At 41.1% G+C, this 18686-nt stretch overlaps 1 protein-coding gene across 2 annotated transcripts in view; it reads left to right on the top strand.

Moving 5' to 3' along the window:
* itga9 (integrin, alpha 9) overlaps nucleotides 1-18686 on the top strand; it is a 45868-nt gene that overhangs the window by 17822 nt on the left and 9360 nt on the right. For both annotated transcript variants that reach the window (XM_018693017.2, XM_018693018.2), the window contains 7 exons: nucleotides 12109-12261; nucleotides 13234-13310; nucleotides 13742-13889; nucleotides 17329-17415; nucleotides 17661-17740; nucleotides 17934-18017; nucleotides 18502-18610. In XM_018693017.2, the coding sequence (XP_018548533.1) occupies nucleotides 12109-12261; nucleotides 13234-13310; nucleotides 13742-13889; nucleotides 17329-17415; nucleotides 17661-17740; nucleotides 17934-18017; nucleotides 18502-18610 (738 nt within the window). The remainder of the gene's footprint in view (nucleotides 1-12108; nucleotides 12262-13233; nucleotides 13311-13741; nucleotides 13890-17328; nucleotides 17416-17660; nucleotides 17741-17933; nucleotides 18018-18501; nucleotides 18611-18686) is intronic.

Here is an 18686-nt window from a genome sequence, read left to right as displayed (position 1 = left end):
CAGGATGTGTTTGTTCTAAACTTTAGAGAGGAGCTGACAAATCACCATAATCAGAGGTGATCTGTCTCCGCTCAGAGAGAGGGTCTAGTCTTTTTGACCAATCGCATCATTTATCTTCCACATGTGTCTGCCCGCATGAGCCAGTCCTCCCATTCCCCAGAAGAGGCATGCTAATGGAAACCAGCTGCTTCCCCGAATGCATCCCCAAGGGTGGGAGGTGGTGGGTGGGTGATGTGGGGATTGTGCCCCTCCACCCCACCCTTCTCTCAGCTAAAACATGCAGTGAAAACACAGGACCAGGGTTATAGCGTCACAGCAGGGTGCTGGGCCACTGTTGTGTCAACTGGAGCTGCATGCCGGCGCTGCTGATGGAAAACCCTCACGTCAGGGTTGATTGCTCAAGCCCTGATGCATGAGGGCCGGTGGAAGGAGGCCATGAGCTATTCTGAGCTGCTCTCACGTTTATAACTGCTCTGACCATCTGTCGACCCCGTTTGTTGACTTTATAAATTAAACACTTTTAAAGGACGTCAGTTAACAGCAAGGTTTAATAATGCACTGTTGTATTTGTTCAAAAGAATGTACATGCACAGGACTGGAACAGACATGCTTGATTTTCACCATCTGAAATCATGTACAAAGCTGGACCTGCCACTCAGTAAATCATGTAGTGTTGAGAACACAAGGGCATAACAGGAGTTATTCAGAGAGCACAAAGTACAGAAGCCAATAGTTCAATCCTAACATTTTTTGTCTGGAGTAATTCCTTCTGAAATTATGCAAGTCTTTCATGTTGATCATTTTAAACATGTTTTCATTGGCAGCGACTAACAGCATACCAGTCCTCCAGATGGACTTTGTTTGGTTATTTTTAGTGAAATAAACTCCATGCAAGCTTTTACTTCAGTTGTACCTCACATTAGGAAGGAAAGCAGTTCTTAGCAGCGATGAATGATTAGGGTCCAGATGACCAGAGGGGCTGTGCGTGAGATGGAAATTAGTCATTTAACAAGAGAACCACCAACTACAAGTGGAAATTCTTAAGTTGGATGTGTTGTATTAAGTAATTTTGTACAGTTGGCTTGTTAGACTGGCATAGTCTCTCATTGTGCACACCACAGTACTTTGAGCATAATAGCTTGAAGGCCTGGAGTAAAATTCATGTGCAAGTGGATGCCTCAGTTATTAAACTTTATTATAGTGGCATCAAGGAACAGTCAAATTCTTATGAGACAGGTAACTGACTTTGTACATGAAGACATTTTTTTTTTTTACTGTACATTACTTACTGGTATGCTATGTGGGATGGGTATAAGAAGGATTAAACTATAGGAACTGGAGGATGTATGCATGCTATATGCTGAGTGGAGCACACCAGTGCCCTTAGGTTTAAAGTGCAACAGGTGTTATGTCAACATTACGTTGTGATATATGTCTTACTTAAAACCATAAAGCATTCATTTTTCATCGTGTCACATACTATTTGGTTGTAGTCTGGCTTTTACTGCTCACTTGGCTTTGATTTATTACTTGTCTTAGTAAACACACTTTAAGTGTACCTTTGTTAGATGTTCTGCACTTCTTCCTTGATCACCGCTCATGGCATGTTTACGTCTTTGGCGATTCTTCCGTGGTCATATACGTGCTTCTACTCCAGCAGTCCCATCACGCCACACGTGAGCCTTGAAATCATGCCAAGAGCCACTTCCATTTGTGGTCATGAGTGGTATTATGCAGCTCTGTAGATGCAGCACGGTCTCCAAGGAGGGGCTAAAAAAGGCAGCTAGAGCCCTGCCTATAACAGTTGTCTGTTTAATTTAGCTCGTAAAGTATCCTGCTCACTTTCCTCTGGCCTATATTCCACTGAGTATGTGCCCTATATCTCATGTCCCCCCCTAACATTTGCTTGGCACCACTGGAGTATTTAAAGCTCCATCAAACTTTATTCTGATGCCTGCTGCTGTTATTGGGGCATCTGCAGGATGAACATTTATCTGTCAAGGCTAAATGCATTGAGGCCATCTCCAGTCTTCAGTTGCATATGACTGAATGGAAAATCTAGATCATGCAAACATGTTAGCTTTGAACAATACAATGCATGAGATTTTCAGACTGAGTAGATGGACTGATGATGGTCTACAAAGTTACAGAGGGAACCAGGTTAGTTGTAGCATTACCTCTGCTAATTCAGTTGAAAGGCGGTAATGTTTTGTGTGTCTGTTTCGTAGCGTCATATCTCATTCTCATCTCATTTGGCTTAATTGGATAGACCAACATGCTGCCAGTATCCACAAATGGATGATTTCTAAAATAAGGCACTCTCAAAATAGCAAAGCTAAAATAATTAGTTAATTCATTCATAAGTTGTTAATCTACAACAATTTTGAAAAGCTATTATTGCAGCAAAAATGCCAACTTACCTGACAGTATATGGACTACATTATGTAGTGAAATCCACTAATCTGTTCCTCAAAGTCATTCAAAACAAATAAGAAAAATCATTTACATTTACTGTTTGACCCGAGTTTGCTCTCTGCAGACAAACAGGAAGCCCTGGAGAGTAAAGCAAAGCAGTCACTGCATCCCAAAGAGTCCCCAGTTAGACAAAGTCCCAGAGCCTCAACGCTGTCTGGCACGTGGAAACCCAGAGTCGGGCCGCTGCCACACTGCCTGCTTTGTTTGCCTCTTTACAGTTCAATAGAAATGTGCAATTCCCTTGATGCCATTCCCGCGGTTTCATTTACCTCAGGCCAAGAGAGCTGATACAATGAAAGTATATAGTAGGAGGGTAATCAAATCCAGCTGTCTTCTGTTACACATGGCAGCAAGTCAAGCACCTATTTATAAAGAACCTAATGAAAAAACGCAAGAAGAAAATCCTATATACTATAAGTGAGCTGCAACAATAAATCAAATGGAAAATGTCAGATACTGTCACATAAAGTTCAGCTGAATGCTTTGTCTGTTATTGTTGATAGCATTTACTGGCTTCTAAAGAAGAGCTATTCAGGTTAATTTTAGCTCAGGGTAACATTTTGGTCAGGATTTCCCTACATGGTCATGCCAGAGTGAACATTAGACTGTTCTTCTTCAGGCTTGTTTTGGGAGTGCACAGCCAACAGACCTTTGTTACAATAAAACAAGTCAAATTTCATGTGAAGTTCCTCTCGCATGCACTGAGGATATACACTAAGTGAGATATTATTTTTGGTATGGCTGCTCATTAGACCTAGTCTGTGTTGTTGCCATAGTAAATCCATCATTGTTACTCATATCAAGGCAGGCCAAAGGTTGGGTAGATTTGATGATTTGTTGATTTTGGCAGCTAAGCATGCTGGGCAGAATGTTTCCGCAGTCTTTTGGCCGCGCTACTGCCACACGATGCCATTGCAAGGCTGCGTAATGGGTGGCCAAGTCTGACCACAATGAAAGAGTTTCTCTTGCCATGTTTCCCACTTCCACTGCAGAGGAAACGTGTGTGTACGGGTGTTCAGTGTGAATGCGTGCATGTAGAGTCAGAATGTCATAATGTGATGGCGCCTGTGCTTCACCACACTAGAATAAGACAAAGGACTACTCCATCATTTGGCATCTTCGTGACACTTCCTCAACAACCTGGTGGTGACTCCGTCATCATTTCCCACTACTTGACCCATTTGTTAATATTAGTGTATATTCCTGAGGTGATGGCGTCAGCATCAAATTCTGCTTCCCATACAAACACCCAAGATCTGACAAAAAGGAAGTGGAACAAATATATACAGAGTGCATTTGTTTATGTCCGGCAGTAATTGTAACTTGCCCTCATCAGGTGGATTTGACTAACGTGTACTGCAAGTTTTATCAGGGCTTTGTCTAAAAACAATGGCTCCAACAATAAAAGTTGAGTAAAAGTTCCCCAGATCTTGTGCACAGTGACAAAATCAGCTGCAGGAAGCATCTGGAGACCTCCTCTATCACCAGGATGGAATGGACTCAAACACACTCACAAACACAGTGAACTTTATTTTAAAAACTGCACATTTTGAGCTGCTCCTCCCTGCTTGTATCACATCCATCAGCGGGTGGTTTTCTCCTGAGATTGAAGCACTAGTTTTCAACAAAAGCATTTAATTATAGTGTAGTATTTAAACTGACCAGACATGATGCAGAAATCAGCAACTATGAACTTTTGCAAAGACTATTGTAAATCCTCATTCTTCTACTGCCCTTCTTTCATTAATTGAACGAGAGCACAGATAGCAAGCTTCCTGTTTATACAGAAGGAATATTTATCATGATGTTGAAGGAAGTTAATCTCTCACACAGGAAGTCTTCAGATGCTTGTTGTTCTTTCTAAACGGAAACAAAATTGAGAAATGTAGTTCCTGTGCCTTTAGTTAAATAAGTTCATGAATAAAATCCAATAAAACATTCTGTGTCTGCAATCTATATCCAATTACATATATTTACCCCTGCAATTATAGTTGAGTGTTTGAAATCACTGTGCAATGTCTTATTGTTTGTAGTAGTAGTATTAGTATTCTTCCCATTATTGCCTAAAGCATAATACAGACTTAAATAGTGTCTAAATTCACCTTATTCCTATTTGATTCCTAGTTCTCCAAACACAGAGCTGCTTCCTTAAAAGGACCTTGTCAGGATTCTTCTCTTTTTTTTTTTCATCCAAAGGTTTGTTTTGCTTCTTAGGAGAGCCTTGCATGTGTCCTTGTGCTGACTCCACACTCATCAGTCAGGTTACAATAGAGATTAGCGAGGGGTTAAAGGTAGGTAGACAGGATGATGACGGGGGCCCTGGGTCAAGAATTTGGAAAATGAAGAGGCTATAATACGGGAACTTTTAGACTAATTTACTTTCACTTCTGCTTCTGAATTTCTAGCGCTCAGCCTTACAGCTTTGGGTTCAAGAGTGTAAAGCTTGTAATTCTCTCAAATGAGATGTAGTAATAACACTGAAAATAGCACAAAACCGATGAGGTGTTGAGAATGTCACAATGCAGGAGCAGGGTGAGGAGGAACTAAGATATGAGGGAACACATCAGTCTATTTATAGGTGGCTGGCAGTGTTTCAGATCCAGATATTGCACTAATACAGCTATAGTTAGCATTGGCATTAGGTCAAGTTGTTGTTGATACAATGTAGTAAAAATAACACACTGATGAATTTGGTATGTTTGAGCAGTAAACCTATTCCATCTGCCAATTTCCACCGGGGAAGTGAGGCACCTTTCTCTCCTCCTTTATAAATCCCAGCTGTGGTTTTAACTGTCCAAGGGTCAAATGTTGAATGCCTTCTTCATGATGCATGTGAGACCATAAAAGTTTCCTGCAATTTGTGTTTACGTGAACGTTGTTTTAAAAAGCAATAAATTCAATACACTTGGATTCTCCAAGGCGTAAGAGACGTATATCTCCTTATCTGCACCCCTGGGATCTTTATTGAGGGAGAGTCATTTTACTGAAAGTCTTAAGCAAAGTGGTGTGTGTTTCGGTTGTGCGTTAGAGAAGAAAGTTGGTGTGTGAGGCAAGGATTTTGAATAGCAGATAGTGTTCATTTCTGCATTTAAATATTCTGCATGCATGCTGTGTGAAGAGCAACATGGCATTTATTGGTGTTTATTTGTGACGGAGCCTCACGCATGACAGTACAGATGGTATATGTTTCCTGTCAGTTACGTGATGGTGCTCCTCTGTTTTAGCCAGGAGGAAATATGTGTTTGCTCATGGGAGACATTGCAACACACTGGCGTATCCAGCAACACTCACATTTGGTTGATTTATGTTTTCACAGAAAACAGCAGCCCAAAGTGGTACAGAGGATTCTTGTAGTTTACAGAGTTCTGCCTTTGAAGCAGCACAGCTTAACATTTCTTTGCGTCACTTCTCTTGTATTCTATTTTTCTTTGCAGTGGGGAAGGTAAAGAAGGGGCAGACATTAGGGAATTCTTAATTAAGGACTATTGCTGATCAGGCATTGGCAGTGATGGATGATTGTCGTAAATATTTAATCAAACTCGACACAAATCAAGGGAGAAGGGGAAAAAATGAGACCGTTATGATTTTAAAATGGATGGAGGGTAAGGATGAGGGATGGGAGAGAGTTAGAAATGAATAATCCCCTAGATTCAAACTTCATGACTCTATGACTATGTGGCAGACTCACACTTTCACTTCGCCAACAATTCTGATGTCAAAATACACTCCTGTCCTCATTTTTCCATCTTGCTCAAGTGCCACATTTGATTTATTTGTGCAAAAGTTCATTGTAGGCAAACCCACTCCACTGTTTACTGAAAGCATGATTTACTCCTAATTACTGTGAGTGTACAACCCTGTAAATCCACGCATTTGTTTTCATTTCTAACTAAATTAACTTAATATGCAACACTATCCCTGGAATAGCTCTCAGTAATGAAAACATATTTGCCTTTTGTACTAGACACAATGTTGAGTGAGATCTAAGCTTGGCTGTTCTCTCTCGTTTGAACCGCTCTCTCAGTTCAATTTGTTTTCTGGGCACAGTGTGTTTTTATGCACAACAGGTTGTGGAGTGTGCGAAGGGTGTGATTTATCAGATTGGTGCCTGAAGCTGGACAGACATCTGAGAATCGCTGCGTCTACTACTAATATCAGACAGACTGAAAGATTTTCCAGTGGTTGGAGTAAACATGGCTCATGTTGAATGAGAATGGTTTTCAAAGGCATACTGCATACATTTGGTGTGACTGTTAGTGTGGCATTTTCGTATTAGTCAGAATTGTTTGGTTTTGGACAGGATGAAGGTATTAAAGTCCAAGTGCATTTTTGTTGACTTGTAACTTTATTTCCCAGACTTGCTATTAAGAACATGGTTACTTTCACAGATTTATGTCATAGTGAAAGGAGTTGCTCACAGTGATGAACCTACAGAGAATTATAAGCTGAATATACAGCTTTTGTCTTTGAGGAGCTTTATAGCAAGTTACTGCTCACTGTTTAGCACTTCAGTCTGCAACTAGTTAGATAAAGTTAGCAACCAGCTGGTGAACATAGCGGAGCATTTAGACACTAAAGAGTCCAACATTTCTCTCAGGACCTGGTGGAGACCTAAAAAGGAGCCAAAAGACAGCGAATGTACAGTATATAATATACTCATCAGCTGGAAACAGCTGTTTCACACAGTTATTGCAGATTTAATGCTGCACCAATTCATATTTTTATCAGCAATTGATAACTACATGTGATGTGAAAGGAGTCACAACTGATAAACACGCAAAGAATTATCACCCTTCTTTGCAGTTGTGTTGTAGTTTTTTTCAGCTCGCTGTTTTGTTTTCACAGCCTGCAACTTTACAGTTCTGGTTCACTCTACCCCTCTCGTTGTTATTTACAGCCTCAGCAGACAGCTGTTTTCACTGAAAGAGCTCTGATAAACCTGCTGTATGCCACATGCCCAGGACCAAACAGCAAAATACAATGTTAGTGACTTACCAGTGAACATAGTGAAGCTTTTAGCAGGTAAAGAGACAGACATTTCCCTCAGGAGATATTAGCCTTAGGCAAGCCATAATTTTTTTTATTACTATTATTATTAATTTTACAATAACACTAGGAACATGACAAAAACACTCACATAATGAGCTAATTACCAAAAATTACAAGATGCAGAAAAACATTCATTGCATTTGAAATGACACGCCACAGAGAAGACAAAGGTGGATGCAGGAACTGAAGGCAAGGCACAGTTAAAGTTACAAAACAACGAGAGGAAAAGCACATAAAGAACATAACAGCAGAAAAACACGAGATTTAGAGGCAGCTGCACTCATTCTCACTCAGAAGTCCTTGACAGTGTCCTTGAAGGAAGGTATTCAGATTTGTTTAAAAAAATATATCCTGTGTCTAGCAACAGCAGTGAGCTGAGGAGCTGCTCCTTGGGAGATTTTAGCAGAATGTAACGGCTGGTTAATGGATATGAATGAAGTTCACTGCAGATAAATCAAACCAAAAAGAAATCTGTTAAATGTGAGGATGGGCCATGGGATTCTTTAATTAGATCTGTGATCTGTCTGCCAGTTTAAGAATAGAAATAGCAGTTTTATTGTTTCACAAAGCTATAGTGACAAAGCAGGTAAAGACTTCTTCTGCCCTTCTGCCATGACACATGTGACCTGAAAGATTTAGAGGCATGAGGATCATTTCCACAGACAGAATGACGCTGTGCATAGTTGACTTCTCCAAAAACGTTTCTAGCCAAAAACAATTGGATGTCACTCTTTTCCTGCTCCTACACATTCAGGCTTCCTAACATCTGCTAATCTATTCTGAGTTGAGCAGCTGCTATAGTTTGACCTGTAGTCAAACTGGCAGAGAGTTACACACTAAAAATTTCAGTAATTGTCTCACTTCTGGAATTTTTACTGTCAGGCTGAGATAAGCTGCTTAAGTGCATGTCTGCTGTATGCTGCAGACATTACTGTAAATACATTCAATTTCAAGTTGTCTCCCTTTGTCTCAGTATACACACATAACCCTAACCTCTGACAGGCTGTATCCATTCATCATTTATCTAAAACACTTTTAAACTAACTAAACTATTCCCTGGAGTTCAGTCCTTGAATGAAATGGCCTGAACCTGCAAGTCATCTAAACACCTATTGTTCTAAAAAGGAGTGCTGTGTGCGCATTTCCCTCACAAGTTAATAAAGACTTCCCATGACCAGGCTTAGGGTATATGCTTTTGAGGGAATGGTTTGGCTGAGAGGGGAGCTCTTGTGCATTTCAGCCAAGCATGAGGCGTTTAAACTGAGGATCAGAGCCTTTTGCAGCCTGACGTCATCCTCCCCGCACCCACCACGGTGGAGCTGCTCTGTGAGCATAAAGGGGCAGCTTGGTGTGTTGCCATCTTGTTGATCAGATTAACATGTGAGAATCAGTGTAAGTACAGCTCAGCTCGAGTTCAGGGTGAAATATATAAAATATGTTCAAATAAGTCATGTTAATCAATACAGCTGCAGTTTTTATGTCCCTAAAACATGCAAGCATCAAGTTTTGATGTGTAGGAAAAAGTCATACAGGCAGCAGAGAGGGGAGTCAAGGGGAAAGAATGGTTTGTAAGGGGGCGAGTTATGCTCTGCTGTACTAAATAAATGTGTCCAGAGTGTGAACATAAACACTCAGATAGTATATTCGCAGAAACCTTGTTCCACTGAGAGGGGGTGTTGTAGGTGAAGGTTGGATCCCCAGTTGTTTTCTTTCAAAACATGCAGCGTGGCAAAGCTGTCCTCCATCCTATAAGTTAACTATATGAATATGCATACAGGGAGGAAGAGTTTGCATCAAGTGTGTCATAAAAATCCCAACTGCTATAACGTGCAGATTTTTGTCCTATAGTTGAGAATTTACAGTTTCCAAAGAACGGTGGGAACTGCTGGAAAACAGCTGCTTCCCACTGAGTCTGCTGGCATCTCTACAGTACGACTGGAACCATTAATAAGTAATTTTGTCCATGGGATGATGAGAGGGTTCAGACTATTTTTAAGTGACGATGCAGGAAATTCACCTTTTTTATTGGCAGTATTTCCCATCCTGAGGACAAAAAGTCACTTTCATTGTAATGGTTTTTAAAACAGCATAAAATCAAGATTCAGAATCAAGAGTCCAAAGATCAGGGGCGTGCCCTGTGGCATTTATGTTTGAATGAGGGTTAACACAGTGGAGGCCTTTGAGTAGAGAACGACCTGTCACAAGTTTTCTCTTGTGAACTTACCATCATGTAAGGAACAGTTGTTGGGTTTCTTTCCATAAAATTATAGGTAGCAGGTAGTTAACACCACACAGTGTCTTTCTCAGCTGGAGCTCAGGAACTCCTCTGTTCCATAAATACAGGAATTAAAAGCAGGATCAGGAGGGAGTAAATGACCAGACCCGGGGTGTGGATTCGGGTGGAGCAATTGGCAGCATTGATCAAGGGATAATAAAAGCTTAGGCCAAGTGTTACTGAACAGCCTCTGGCTATTCTAATCTAAGCTTTCCGTGAGTCTTGGGAATTCTCCAGTTACTTAACAGTCTGTAGGCCTGTTTTTCAAGAGGAAAGTCATCCTCTATCTGCGCCTCCATAGCGCACAGGTTTAATGGTAAGATTATACTTTTGCATAAAAGTTGCTCTTAAAGCATGAGATTGTGTAAAAACACCACATTTCATTTCAAGTCATTATGTCCCCCCAGTTCCCCTGAGGCTTGTGAAAATGTGAGATAAGCAGTGGGAGTTTTGAAGCTGGAGACCTGAGCAGTGAACTCCCAGGGGGTCAGTTCATTCAGAGGCTAGAGGACAGGGGCCATTTCAAGCATTTGGCTTTAATGGCCACTGAGGCTGAGGACTATGCCAGCGCCTCGCATAGTATACCACCACTGGTCCAGCACTGACTACCACACTGTGTCATGTTACTTCCCAGCTGAGCCGACATACTACTAGAACAACACTGTCTCTGTAAGTCCAATGAGGCATGAATTGCACTCCAGTGATGGATGTGAGGTCAACATCTTTTTTGTGTCTGTGTAACCCATCCTTATTTGACCAGTCCTACACTCGTGTCGGCCCAAAATGAATGACCAAATATTTTCTACTAACCATAGCTGCTTGAGCTCACTGCAAAGGGCATTCAGTACTACAAAGCTGTATAAACTAGCATACTTGACCCATTCAGCTACTGCTGATACCAGCTGTCAGCATGACTTTAGACCTGTTTCTTGTTGAAGCAAAAATGCTCAGCTTCTCTGGATCCGCTTTACTAATATAAACATTTTCTATTTTTGATGATAATAAAATGAATATCTTTGGGTTTTGAACTGTTGGTTGGATGAAACAATTTTCAGATTTCAGCTTTTGAACTGATTCATCAAGAAAATAACAGGCAGATCAACTCATAATGAAAATAAATATGATTTGCAGCCCTATCTTCAGCTGTCAACTGTAGAGCCATCCAGATAATGACAGAAAACTATTAAAAGTTCTTTGATATTCTTGTCAACGTCATGTTTTTATCTGTGTCCAGCACCATTTCCCAAATGATCCCCAAATCTTCTGTTTTTGTCTATCCATGTCCTGCGCTAACAGTTGCTCTTTCCTGCTGTAACTCTCTCACTTTTGATGAGTTGGGTGGTTTCTCTGGTGCTGCCCAATGTGTTCAAAGCCCAGACTGGCCCTGCCTGAGGAAAGAGGATGGGTGGGTGAACACTGGAAAACACTCGATAACGGACAAAAGAGAGAAAGTGCAAAAGAACGAGTGGCCTGTGTGACCACCGGACAACACAGGAAAGCCCATTGTGTTTACATTGTGGGTTTGGCTCCATGTTGGTAGACATCAGTTGGGTAAAGGGACACAGGTTGCCTATGTGTGTGTTCTTGCTGCAGCTTTTAGACATGAAGATCAGTTTCAGACCCACCAAGCAGGCTTCAAAGAGTGGAATGTAGCTGTAACGGACAGAAGAGATGAAAAAGCAACATTAGTATCTGCTTTTCCCATGTATGTCTTTCAGCGCTGTCATCTAATGAAGATATGGGATTTGATCACATTTAGCTCTGTTTTCATTCTGTCTGCATTGTTTCCAAACCTGATGCCAAATCAAACACTTCTTTCGTGGTCTTGGATGGAGCCACCAGAAATGCAAAGACAGCTCTTAGAGGCAGTGCCAGCAGGTTTAAAAAAAAAAGGTCCATGTGTTTGCTTCACTGAGAACTTTTAGTGGTGGCCCTGTTAGTACTACTTTCAGCAAAATGACAAAAAGAAATAGTAATTGATGCGAGAGTTGTGTCACCCATCCATTAAAACCAATTAAGATTATTTTGTGGTTTATCAGTAGACTTACATCTGCAATCAACCATGTGGATCTTTGGCTGAGTGATTACAGTGATAACATCATATCCAGACTGTGTGATCTCCCAATAATCTGCAGCGATAATCAGTCTTTGTGCCAGGCGTCAATTGGAGAAAGATGTTAAATTACCATAATCATCTGGGCTGGTTACATGACAGTTGTTGCTTTGAGGTTAAAATTAGTTTTAATAGTTTTGTCTGTATGGTGAGACAAATTCTTTACAATGACCTTGTTGTTTATGTGCTCTTGTAGAAGGATGTGAAGGACGTGTTCACAACCATCGCGTTCGAGGCAGCTTACAGCCTGGGGAAGCATGTGCTGACGGGACACCAGGATAGAGACCTACCGGCGCTCACTCCAGTGCTACGATGGAGGAAAGGAAACAAGATCGCCGTGAGGAATGAGGTAAAATAAGGATTATTACCATTTCAATACATGAAGTAAAATTTAGCTGCTGAAGGTTTCAGGATGGAATGGAAAAGGATGGTTTAAAAAAGTGCATAGAAATGAGTGATAATTCAAAAACTTACCTTGAAAAAATAGACTCTAGCCCCAAAATTATGTAGATAATTTATTATTCTGAGCGGGACAGTGAGTATCAGAGGGGATTTATTGCTCTTTCATTACAAAAAATCAAGACCATGATTGTTCTCAAATGGAAGACCATTTCAATCGTGTTTATTTTTATTTTCTAACCTAGATACAGGCTCATCCTGCACTTTTATAAAGATATAGTGCAGCTCATACAAGTTGCAACAGTTTGTCTTATGTTCATCTTGCTCATGTTGAGATGATTGCAGTTATTTTCTTCCAATTCAGATTCTGATATGGTTGATTTCCTCAGCTGATTCAACTCGAAGTGAAATTCTCCACACACACCTGACAAAAGGAATTCCACAGAAGGAATGAAAAAAATAGCTCTAATTGAGCTCATAATGATTTGGTGTTCGTTACCAGCTTATTATTGTCTGTGTTAGCTTTTCTTGAGTGGAATCCAAAAAGACTGATTCATTTATTTTCTTTGCAACCACCTCTAACCTGCCCCACATGTGTTTCCCCACTGTCTGCACTTCTCGAAAAACTGTGGGATTTGCATCTCTCAGCACCTACAGAATCCATCTATCTGAAACACATCAAACTTTAACGCTTGACTTAAGTTCCCTTTCATGATTAAACCTTAAACCAGAGACCATCCTCTGAGTGATTAAAAGAGAGATCAGACGCGGTAAAGATTTGGGGCCTTGCTGGATAAAAGTTTCCTAGATAGCTCCAACAACAACACAACGCTGCCCCCTAGTCTGAATATGGAGTCAGTGTGTTCAGTGCATGGACAGCATGAGGTCATATGAACTGTGTACTTTACTGTTTCCTCTTCAGACTTGGTTTGAGAAGAACTGCCTGTCAGATGACTGCGCTGCAGACCTGAGGCTTCATGGGAAACTTCTGCTCTCCGGGTAAAAACATTTGACTTCACAGTTTAGATTCATTCTCTGTCTTTGCCTTTTCTTCTTCTTCAGCACTGAGGAAGCAAGCTGACGTCATAGGCCATGTGGGTGTGGGTAGTGGAACCATGACGCATGCTTGGAGGATATCCATATGTTTTTCCATAGTTAGGGAGTTCCCTTTCTTTTTATTTTGTATCATCTCCTCTCTGTGCATTTACTGACAGTTTACATCTGTCATGGTAACAAGTGATTTTTTTATATACATTTCTTTGTTTTTCTACAAAAACAAGCTTTTTACAGTAAAAAAAAATAAAAATAAAACACTTAGATCCCATGATAATGTAAAAATTTGCTTACTGTTTACCCTGTATTATCCCACCATTGTTATAGGGAATTTATTTATCCTCTGAAATATGTTGTCTACTTTATGTTCCCTATAGGTTGCATACCAGGCCCCATTTGGCCCTGGGAGGAGTGAGGAACGTCTCTTTGAACCTGACCATCTCAAACACCGGCGACGACGCCTACGACACCAACATCTACTTCAACTTCTCCAGAGAGGTTTTCTACATCAACTTTTGGCAGAAGGTCTGTTCTGGCTCTCCAAGAATCTGTTGTTTATTTATTCTAGGGCTAGTGTTTATTTCTGAAATCTGACTGATTTTTTCGCTGCAGTAAAGTACAAGCGAAACTGATGTTGAAACGATACACATCACAGTCTAAACAGTGAAGTGTATGAAAAGACAGACCTGTGAGAGAACAGATGAACTTAAAGCTTTGTCTGAGCCATAAAGGCAGCCCTGCAGATAAAAGGATGAAGAGAGCGAGAGCCCCAGCAGCGGCAGCAGCAACAGCTGGCCTGTCTCAGAGGGCAGCTCCTCTGGCTGACCTGTCATACGCTTCTCTGACTCATTCAAGACATACGCACCGTGTCAACCACATATGAGCTGTGTGCATGAGAACAAATTACCTAAAGCTTGATTTATCTACCATTCAAATCATGTTATTCATGTTTTAAAAAAAATGGTTTGCAAAGGATAATGACTGACTGTAATGGGGGTTTTGATTAGACCTGCTCCTCACTCTCTCTCTCTAACACAAAACTGTTTCAGCATTCTGTTAAAGAAATATCTGCCCACTGCCATCCCACATTAAACCTGAGAGATTTTCCTTGCGACCACGCTGCATGTGGATTGGATTTCACAGCAGCCACCTCTGCCTCTGCTCACGTCTGTTCACTCACTTGTTGCAAAGAGGACAGTGGGTCCGCTCACAGTTGAAAGAGACGCCACGTCAGACAGAGCACTCTGACACGAGCCTGCATGGGTTCAGCAGCTTTTTGGGCGCTAGAGGGGACAACATCCATCAGGAAGGATTTTCCCTTCGTAATGGACCTCATGTTTATCCTCCAGCTGGATAGGACCATCTCTGTAAAGCTCCAAACTTGTGACATGATTTAAAACCCCCCAACAAAGCTGAAATTGAATTTGAATAGAATACATGCTGCAGGCAAATATTAGAAAAACAGTGTTTCAGTTTCAGTTTCATAGCTAATCTAATGAAGCAGGCTGACATTTAGTATCAGGTTGCCAGCAGCCACAGAGTCTCATTTTGTTTGGGGCCCTGATAAGTCAGGATGGCCTGCTGCATAAAGGGAACAGGAAGTGAAGAGTATCACGAGATGACAAAGAGGCCACAGAGCAGACTTACTGCTGTATGCTCTTTGAGATATTTTTAATTACCGACTGGAGACATCTGAGGTGATGAAATGACCCCTTTTTTTCTGCAAAATTAGGGTCGGCTCTCAATCCTCCCCTGAGGCTTTTTCTCCAGTGAGTGGAGCATTGACTTGTACTCCCCTCATTTAAGAGTGGGGTGTGTTAGTGCTCTGTTGTTCTTGCAACACAAGCTGTCAGAGAGCTGCAGAGGTGAATTGGTTTCAGGAGCACTGCCTTCACTCCCATGGGACTCAGAGACTGCTACACCATCTTCTGTGTTTTCTTTTTTATCTCTGAAATTTTGGGTAGGTTTTTTTTTAAAGGCCAGAGCTGTGGCAGATGTTTGGAGCATCACATTTCTGGCAATGGTTTAAACATCTACTCTACTACAGATCAGAGGGAATTATTCATTTTTTTACCCCACTACATTTACCTTAAAGCAGTAGTTACTTTGAAGCTCATGATTTTACACACAAAACATACCTGCAGGTACATTTTGCTGATAGTACTTCTGTTAAGTTAAATTGTGAATGCAGAACTTTGACTTGTAAATTAATATTATTATGGTGTGGCTTTTACTTGAGTCTGAAGACTTCTTCCACCACTGACTTCTGGTGATTTAACAGTTGGAACACATGAAAATTGTGGTGAAAAGCCCAGAAATTGGGAATGCAAGTGAGAAATGTGTGAAGCTGTGAATTGCAGTGGACCTTCAAACCCAAGAATACACTAAATGAATCACAGATTTTCTTGGCTGTGAAGCATGGCTTTGCACATGCCTTGAAAGCCAAAGGTAGATCTTAATCGTCATACCTGTGTAGAGAGCAAAGTAGGCGATGAAAACGGTTTGGAAAAGGTAGTGCAAAGTAAAGCCAAATGTACAAATACCAAAGTGGATGGAGGCATAAAAAGACATGCAGAACATGCAGAAAGCTGGCTTCCTGTGTATTGTCATCCTCACTGATGTCCAGTAGAGGCTTCAGCTGACACTAAAGCAGGGTAAACATGCCCGGTGATATTTAATGGGCCTGCCATTTGTGAAAATCCCAGCATGTATTTGTCCCTGACGGAGAAAGAGCAGAGAAAGTAAGCAAGAAAAAGAAAGTGAAGAAGTGCTGAACAAACAGACTTTGTCCTTTGGAGGCCCAACACGCCATATGTCTGAGTGCTCTGCTCTCTCTCAAGGGCTGCCAGGTGGGTGATGGGTAAACAGATTGACTTCCCCAATCCTGCCCAGCCCCATGGGACAGGCAGTGTTTGCACAGCAGCACAGAGGAATACAGGAAATAGAGGAAATTCCATCATTGCCAGTTGTGCTGGGGTCCTCATCCTACCCCCCCACCCCCCTACAGGGTTCGCTGTAGTCTCCATGCAAAGGCCAACGCTGCTTATTTAAGCCAACTTAATGAAGATTGAGGACACAGCCACACCCTGGACTGACACTGGGAATCTGCTGAATAAGGGGAATGGAAGTGTGGATGATACTGTGGATGGATGTGTACCTTTAAATATGTCAGCAGAGACTACCCTCACACCTCTTTTCTTTATCGCATTTGGAAACATGTTCTAAACACAGGCTCAAACTGGGCCACGGTCCAAGCATGCAGACATTTTGTATGACTTACCTTAAGCCCCCATGCTAAATCTTCCAGAAGCACTAGTCTGTCTCTTTTTTTTTTCTTTTTTTGTCAAAGTCATGAATTATCTCTGCTCTCTTTCATGCTTCTAGTACATGAGCTCAGCTGACAGACTTTCTGTGAACTCTTGCTAAAAGAATTCTTACTCCTCATAGGGTCAAGGCCCGACTGTTTACACAGCGCAGCCGGTGAAGCTCCATATTGTTTAGACAAGCTTCCAAACACACAGCCTGGAGGTTGTCCAATTACCCACCCGCTAGGATGTGTGTGTGCCATCAATGCTTTATACATTCTTCTTTTAACCTAATTCGGAACTTCAATAAGATAGGAGAACCTGTTCTTTTAAATGTAAAAGTATGTTTGTAATGATAAACCTTGCCCATAATGTAAATATTGCCAGGTGTGTGTGTTTAAAGATGCATTAAGGGTTGGACTGTCGCTTTTTGTCAGTTCAGTATCAATGATATTTGCAGTAATTTTACAATCCAAAGCTATTGCTGATGCTTTTTCCCTGTTAACTTATCACCAGTTGTTCCCTGTCACAGTCTGCGTCTTGTCTACTGTGTCTTCCTCTTTCGTGTCTTCTGTCTCCATGTGTGTCACCCACTCTGTCTCCAGTCTGTCTGTCTTTATCACTCCCACTTACTCTCATGTCTATCTGTCTTTTTACAGGAAGAGAAGGGTATTTCCTGTGAACTTGTTGATTTGGACTTCCTCAAATGCAGCGTGGGATTTCCCTTCATGAGAGCACAGACTAAGGTAGCTCCACGCAACTTACAACTAAATTCCCAATATCAGAACTGCATGCAGTGTCCAAACCACTTTTAGAGGTGCTGTGATCTCAGTATAGCACAATGAATTGGTGTGCAGAGGCCACCTGGTGATGGCATTTTTGTGCAGGAATAGAATGCAGCATGTCACAGCAAACATACTGTATCACATGGAACACAGATTCATGAGAGAACAGTCAGTGACAGTGATTTATTTTCTCTTTTTCTCTTTAGTATCATTTTGCAGTGATTTTTGACACAAGTCAGCTCTCTGGGGAAAATGACACATTGCAGTTCTTGGTTCAAGCAAAAAGGTTAGTATTAAGAATCACATTTTAAGTTCATATGAAACAATATTCATTTTCTGTAATTAGGGTTTCCTTTGAATTAAGATACTGATTTATTCCCATACACTAAATAAATTTGTCATGGTTGTTTGTAGAATGTAATCTGCTGCTTAAACTGATTTACAAAATGATTCAATAACTTTATTGTTGTTTGTCCTAGTGCCAATCCTGAGCACAAACTCTCTGACAACAGTTTGGATCTGTCCATTCCTCTGGTTCATGAGACTGACACAACTATTACTGGGTAAGAACAAAAATGTTCCATTGGAGACTTGAACTGTTTGCCCATCTGCCGACTCTTGGGATGAGAAGGAGTGCTTTTGTCAGTATGGTGCATATCAACTTGAAAAGCCTTATCTCAGAACACTTTATCATAGCTCTCCTTCACAGAGAAGGGAGAGAGATGTAAAACAGCCCAAGTCTGCCAGAACTCTGACATCTGATAAGGCTGCTGTGTGTGTGTGTGTGTGTGTGTGTGTGTGTGTGTGTGTGTGTGTGTGTGTGTGTGTGTGTGTGTGTGCGCTCTCTTTAATGTGAAGGGAGTCTTCAGGGCAAAGCTGGACACATCTGACTCATATCTCAACTCCTAAAGAAAATTCTGCTGTCCAGCTAATACCATGACTAAAGCCAGAGATTTTTATGAATGTCTTTTTAATAATATGTCTGTGGGCATTTAAGTTATTTTAATGTTAATGCATCACTTGATGTCTCTCTCCTGAACACTGCAGTGTGGTGACACCGACTTCCTTCGTGTATGGAAACTCCATTGATGCCTCACGCTTCGTCCAGCTGGAAGACATGGAGTGCAACTTTCAGCCTCTCAATCTCACTTTCCAGGTACTACAATCATAGAGTATATAGTTTTTTGGTTTTTTTTTTTGGTATTTTTTTACATTTCCTGATATATATTCAT

Source organism: Lates calcarifer, linkage group LG16_LG22 (genome assembly GCF_001640805.2).
Source record: "Lates calcarifer isolate ASB-BC8 linkage group LG16_LG22, TLL_Latcal_v3, whole genome shotgun sequence".
Classification (NCBI taxonomy): Eukaryota; Metazoa; Chordata; class Actinopteri; family Centropomidae; genus Lates; species Lates calcarifer.
The sequence above is the reverse complement of the archived record's forward strand: the minus strand, read 5'-3'. Positions and strand labels throughout refer to the sequence as shown.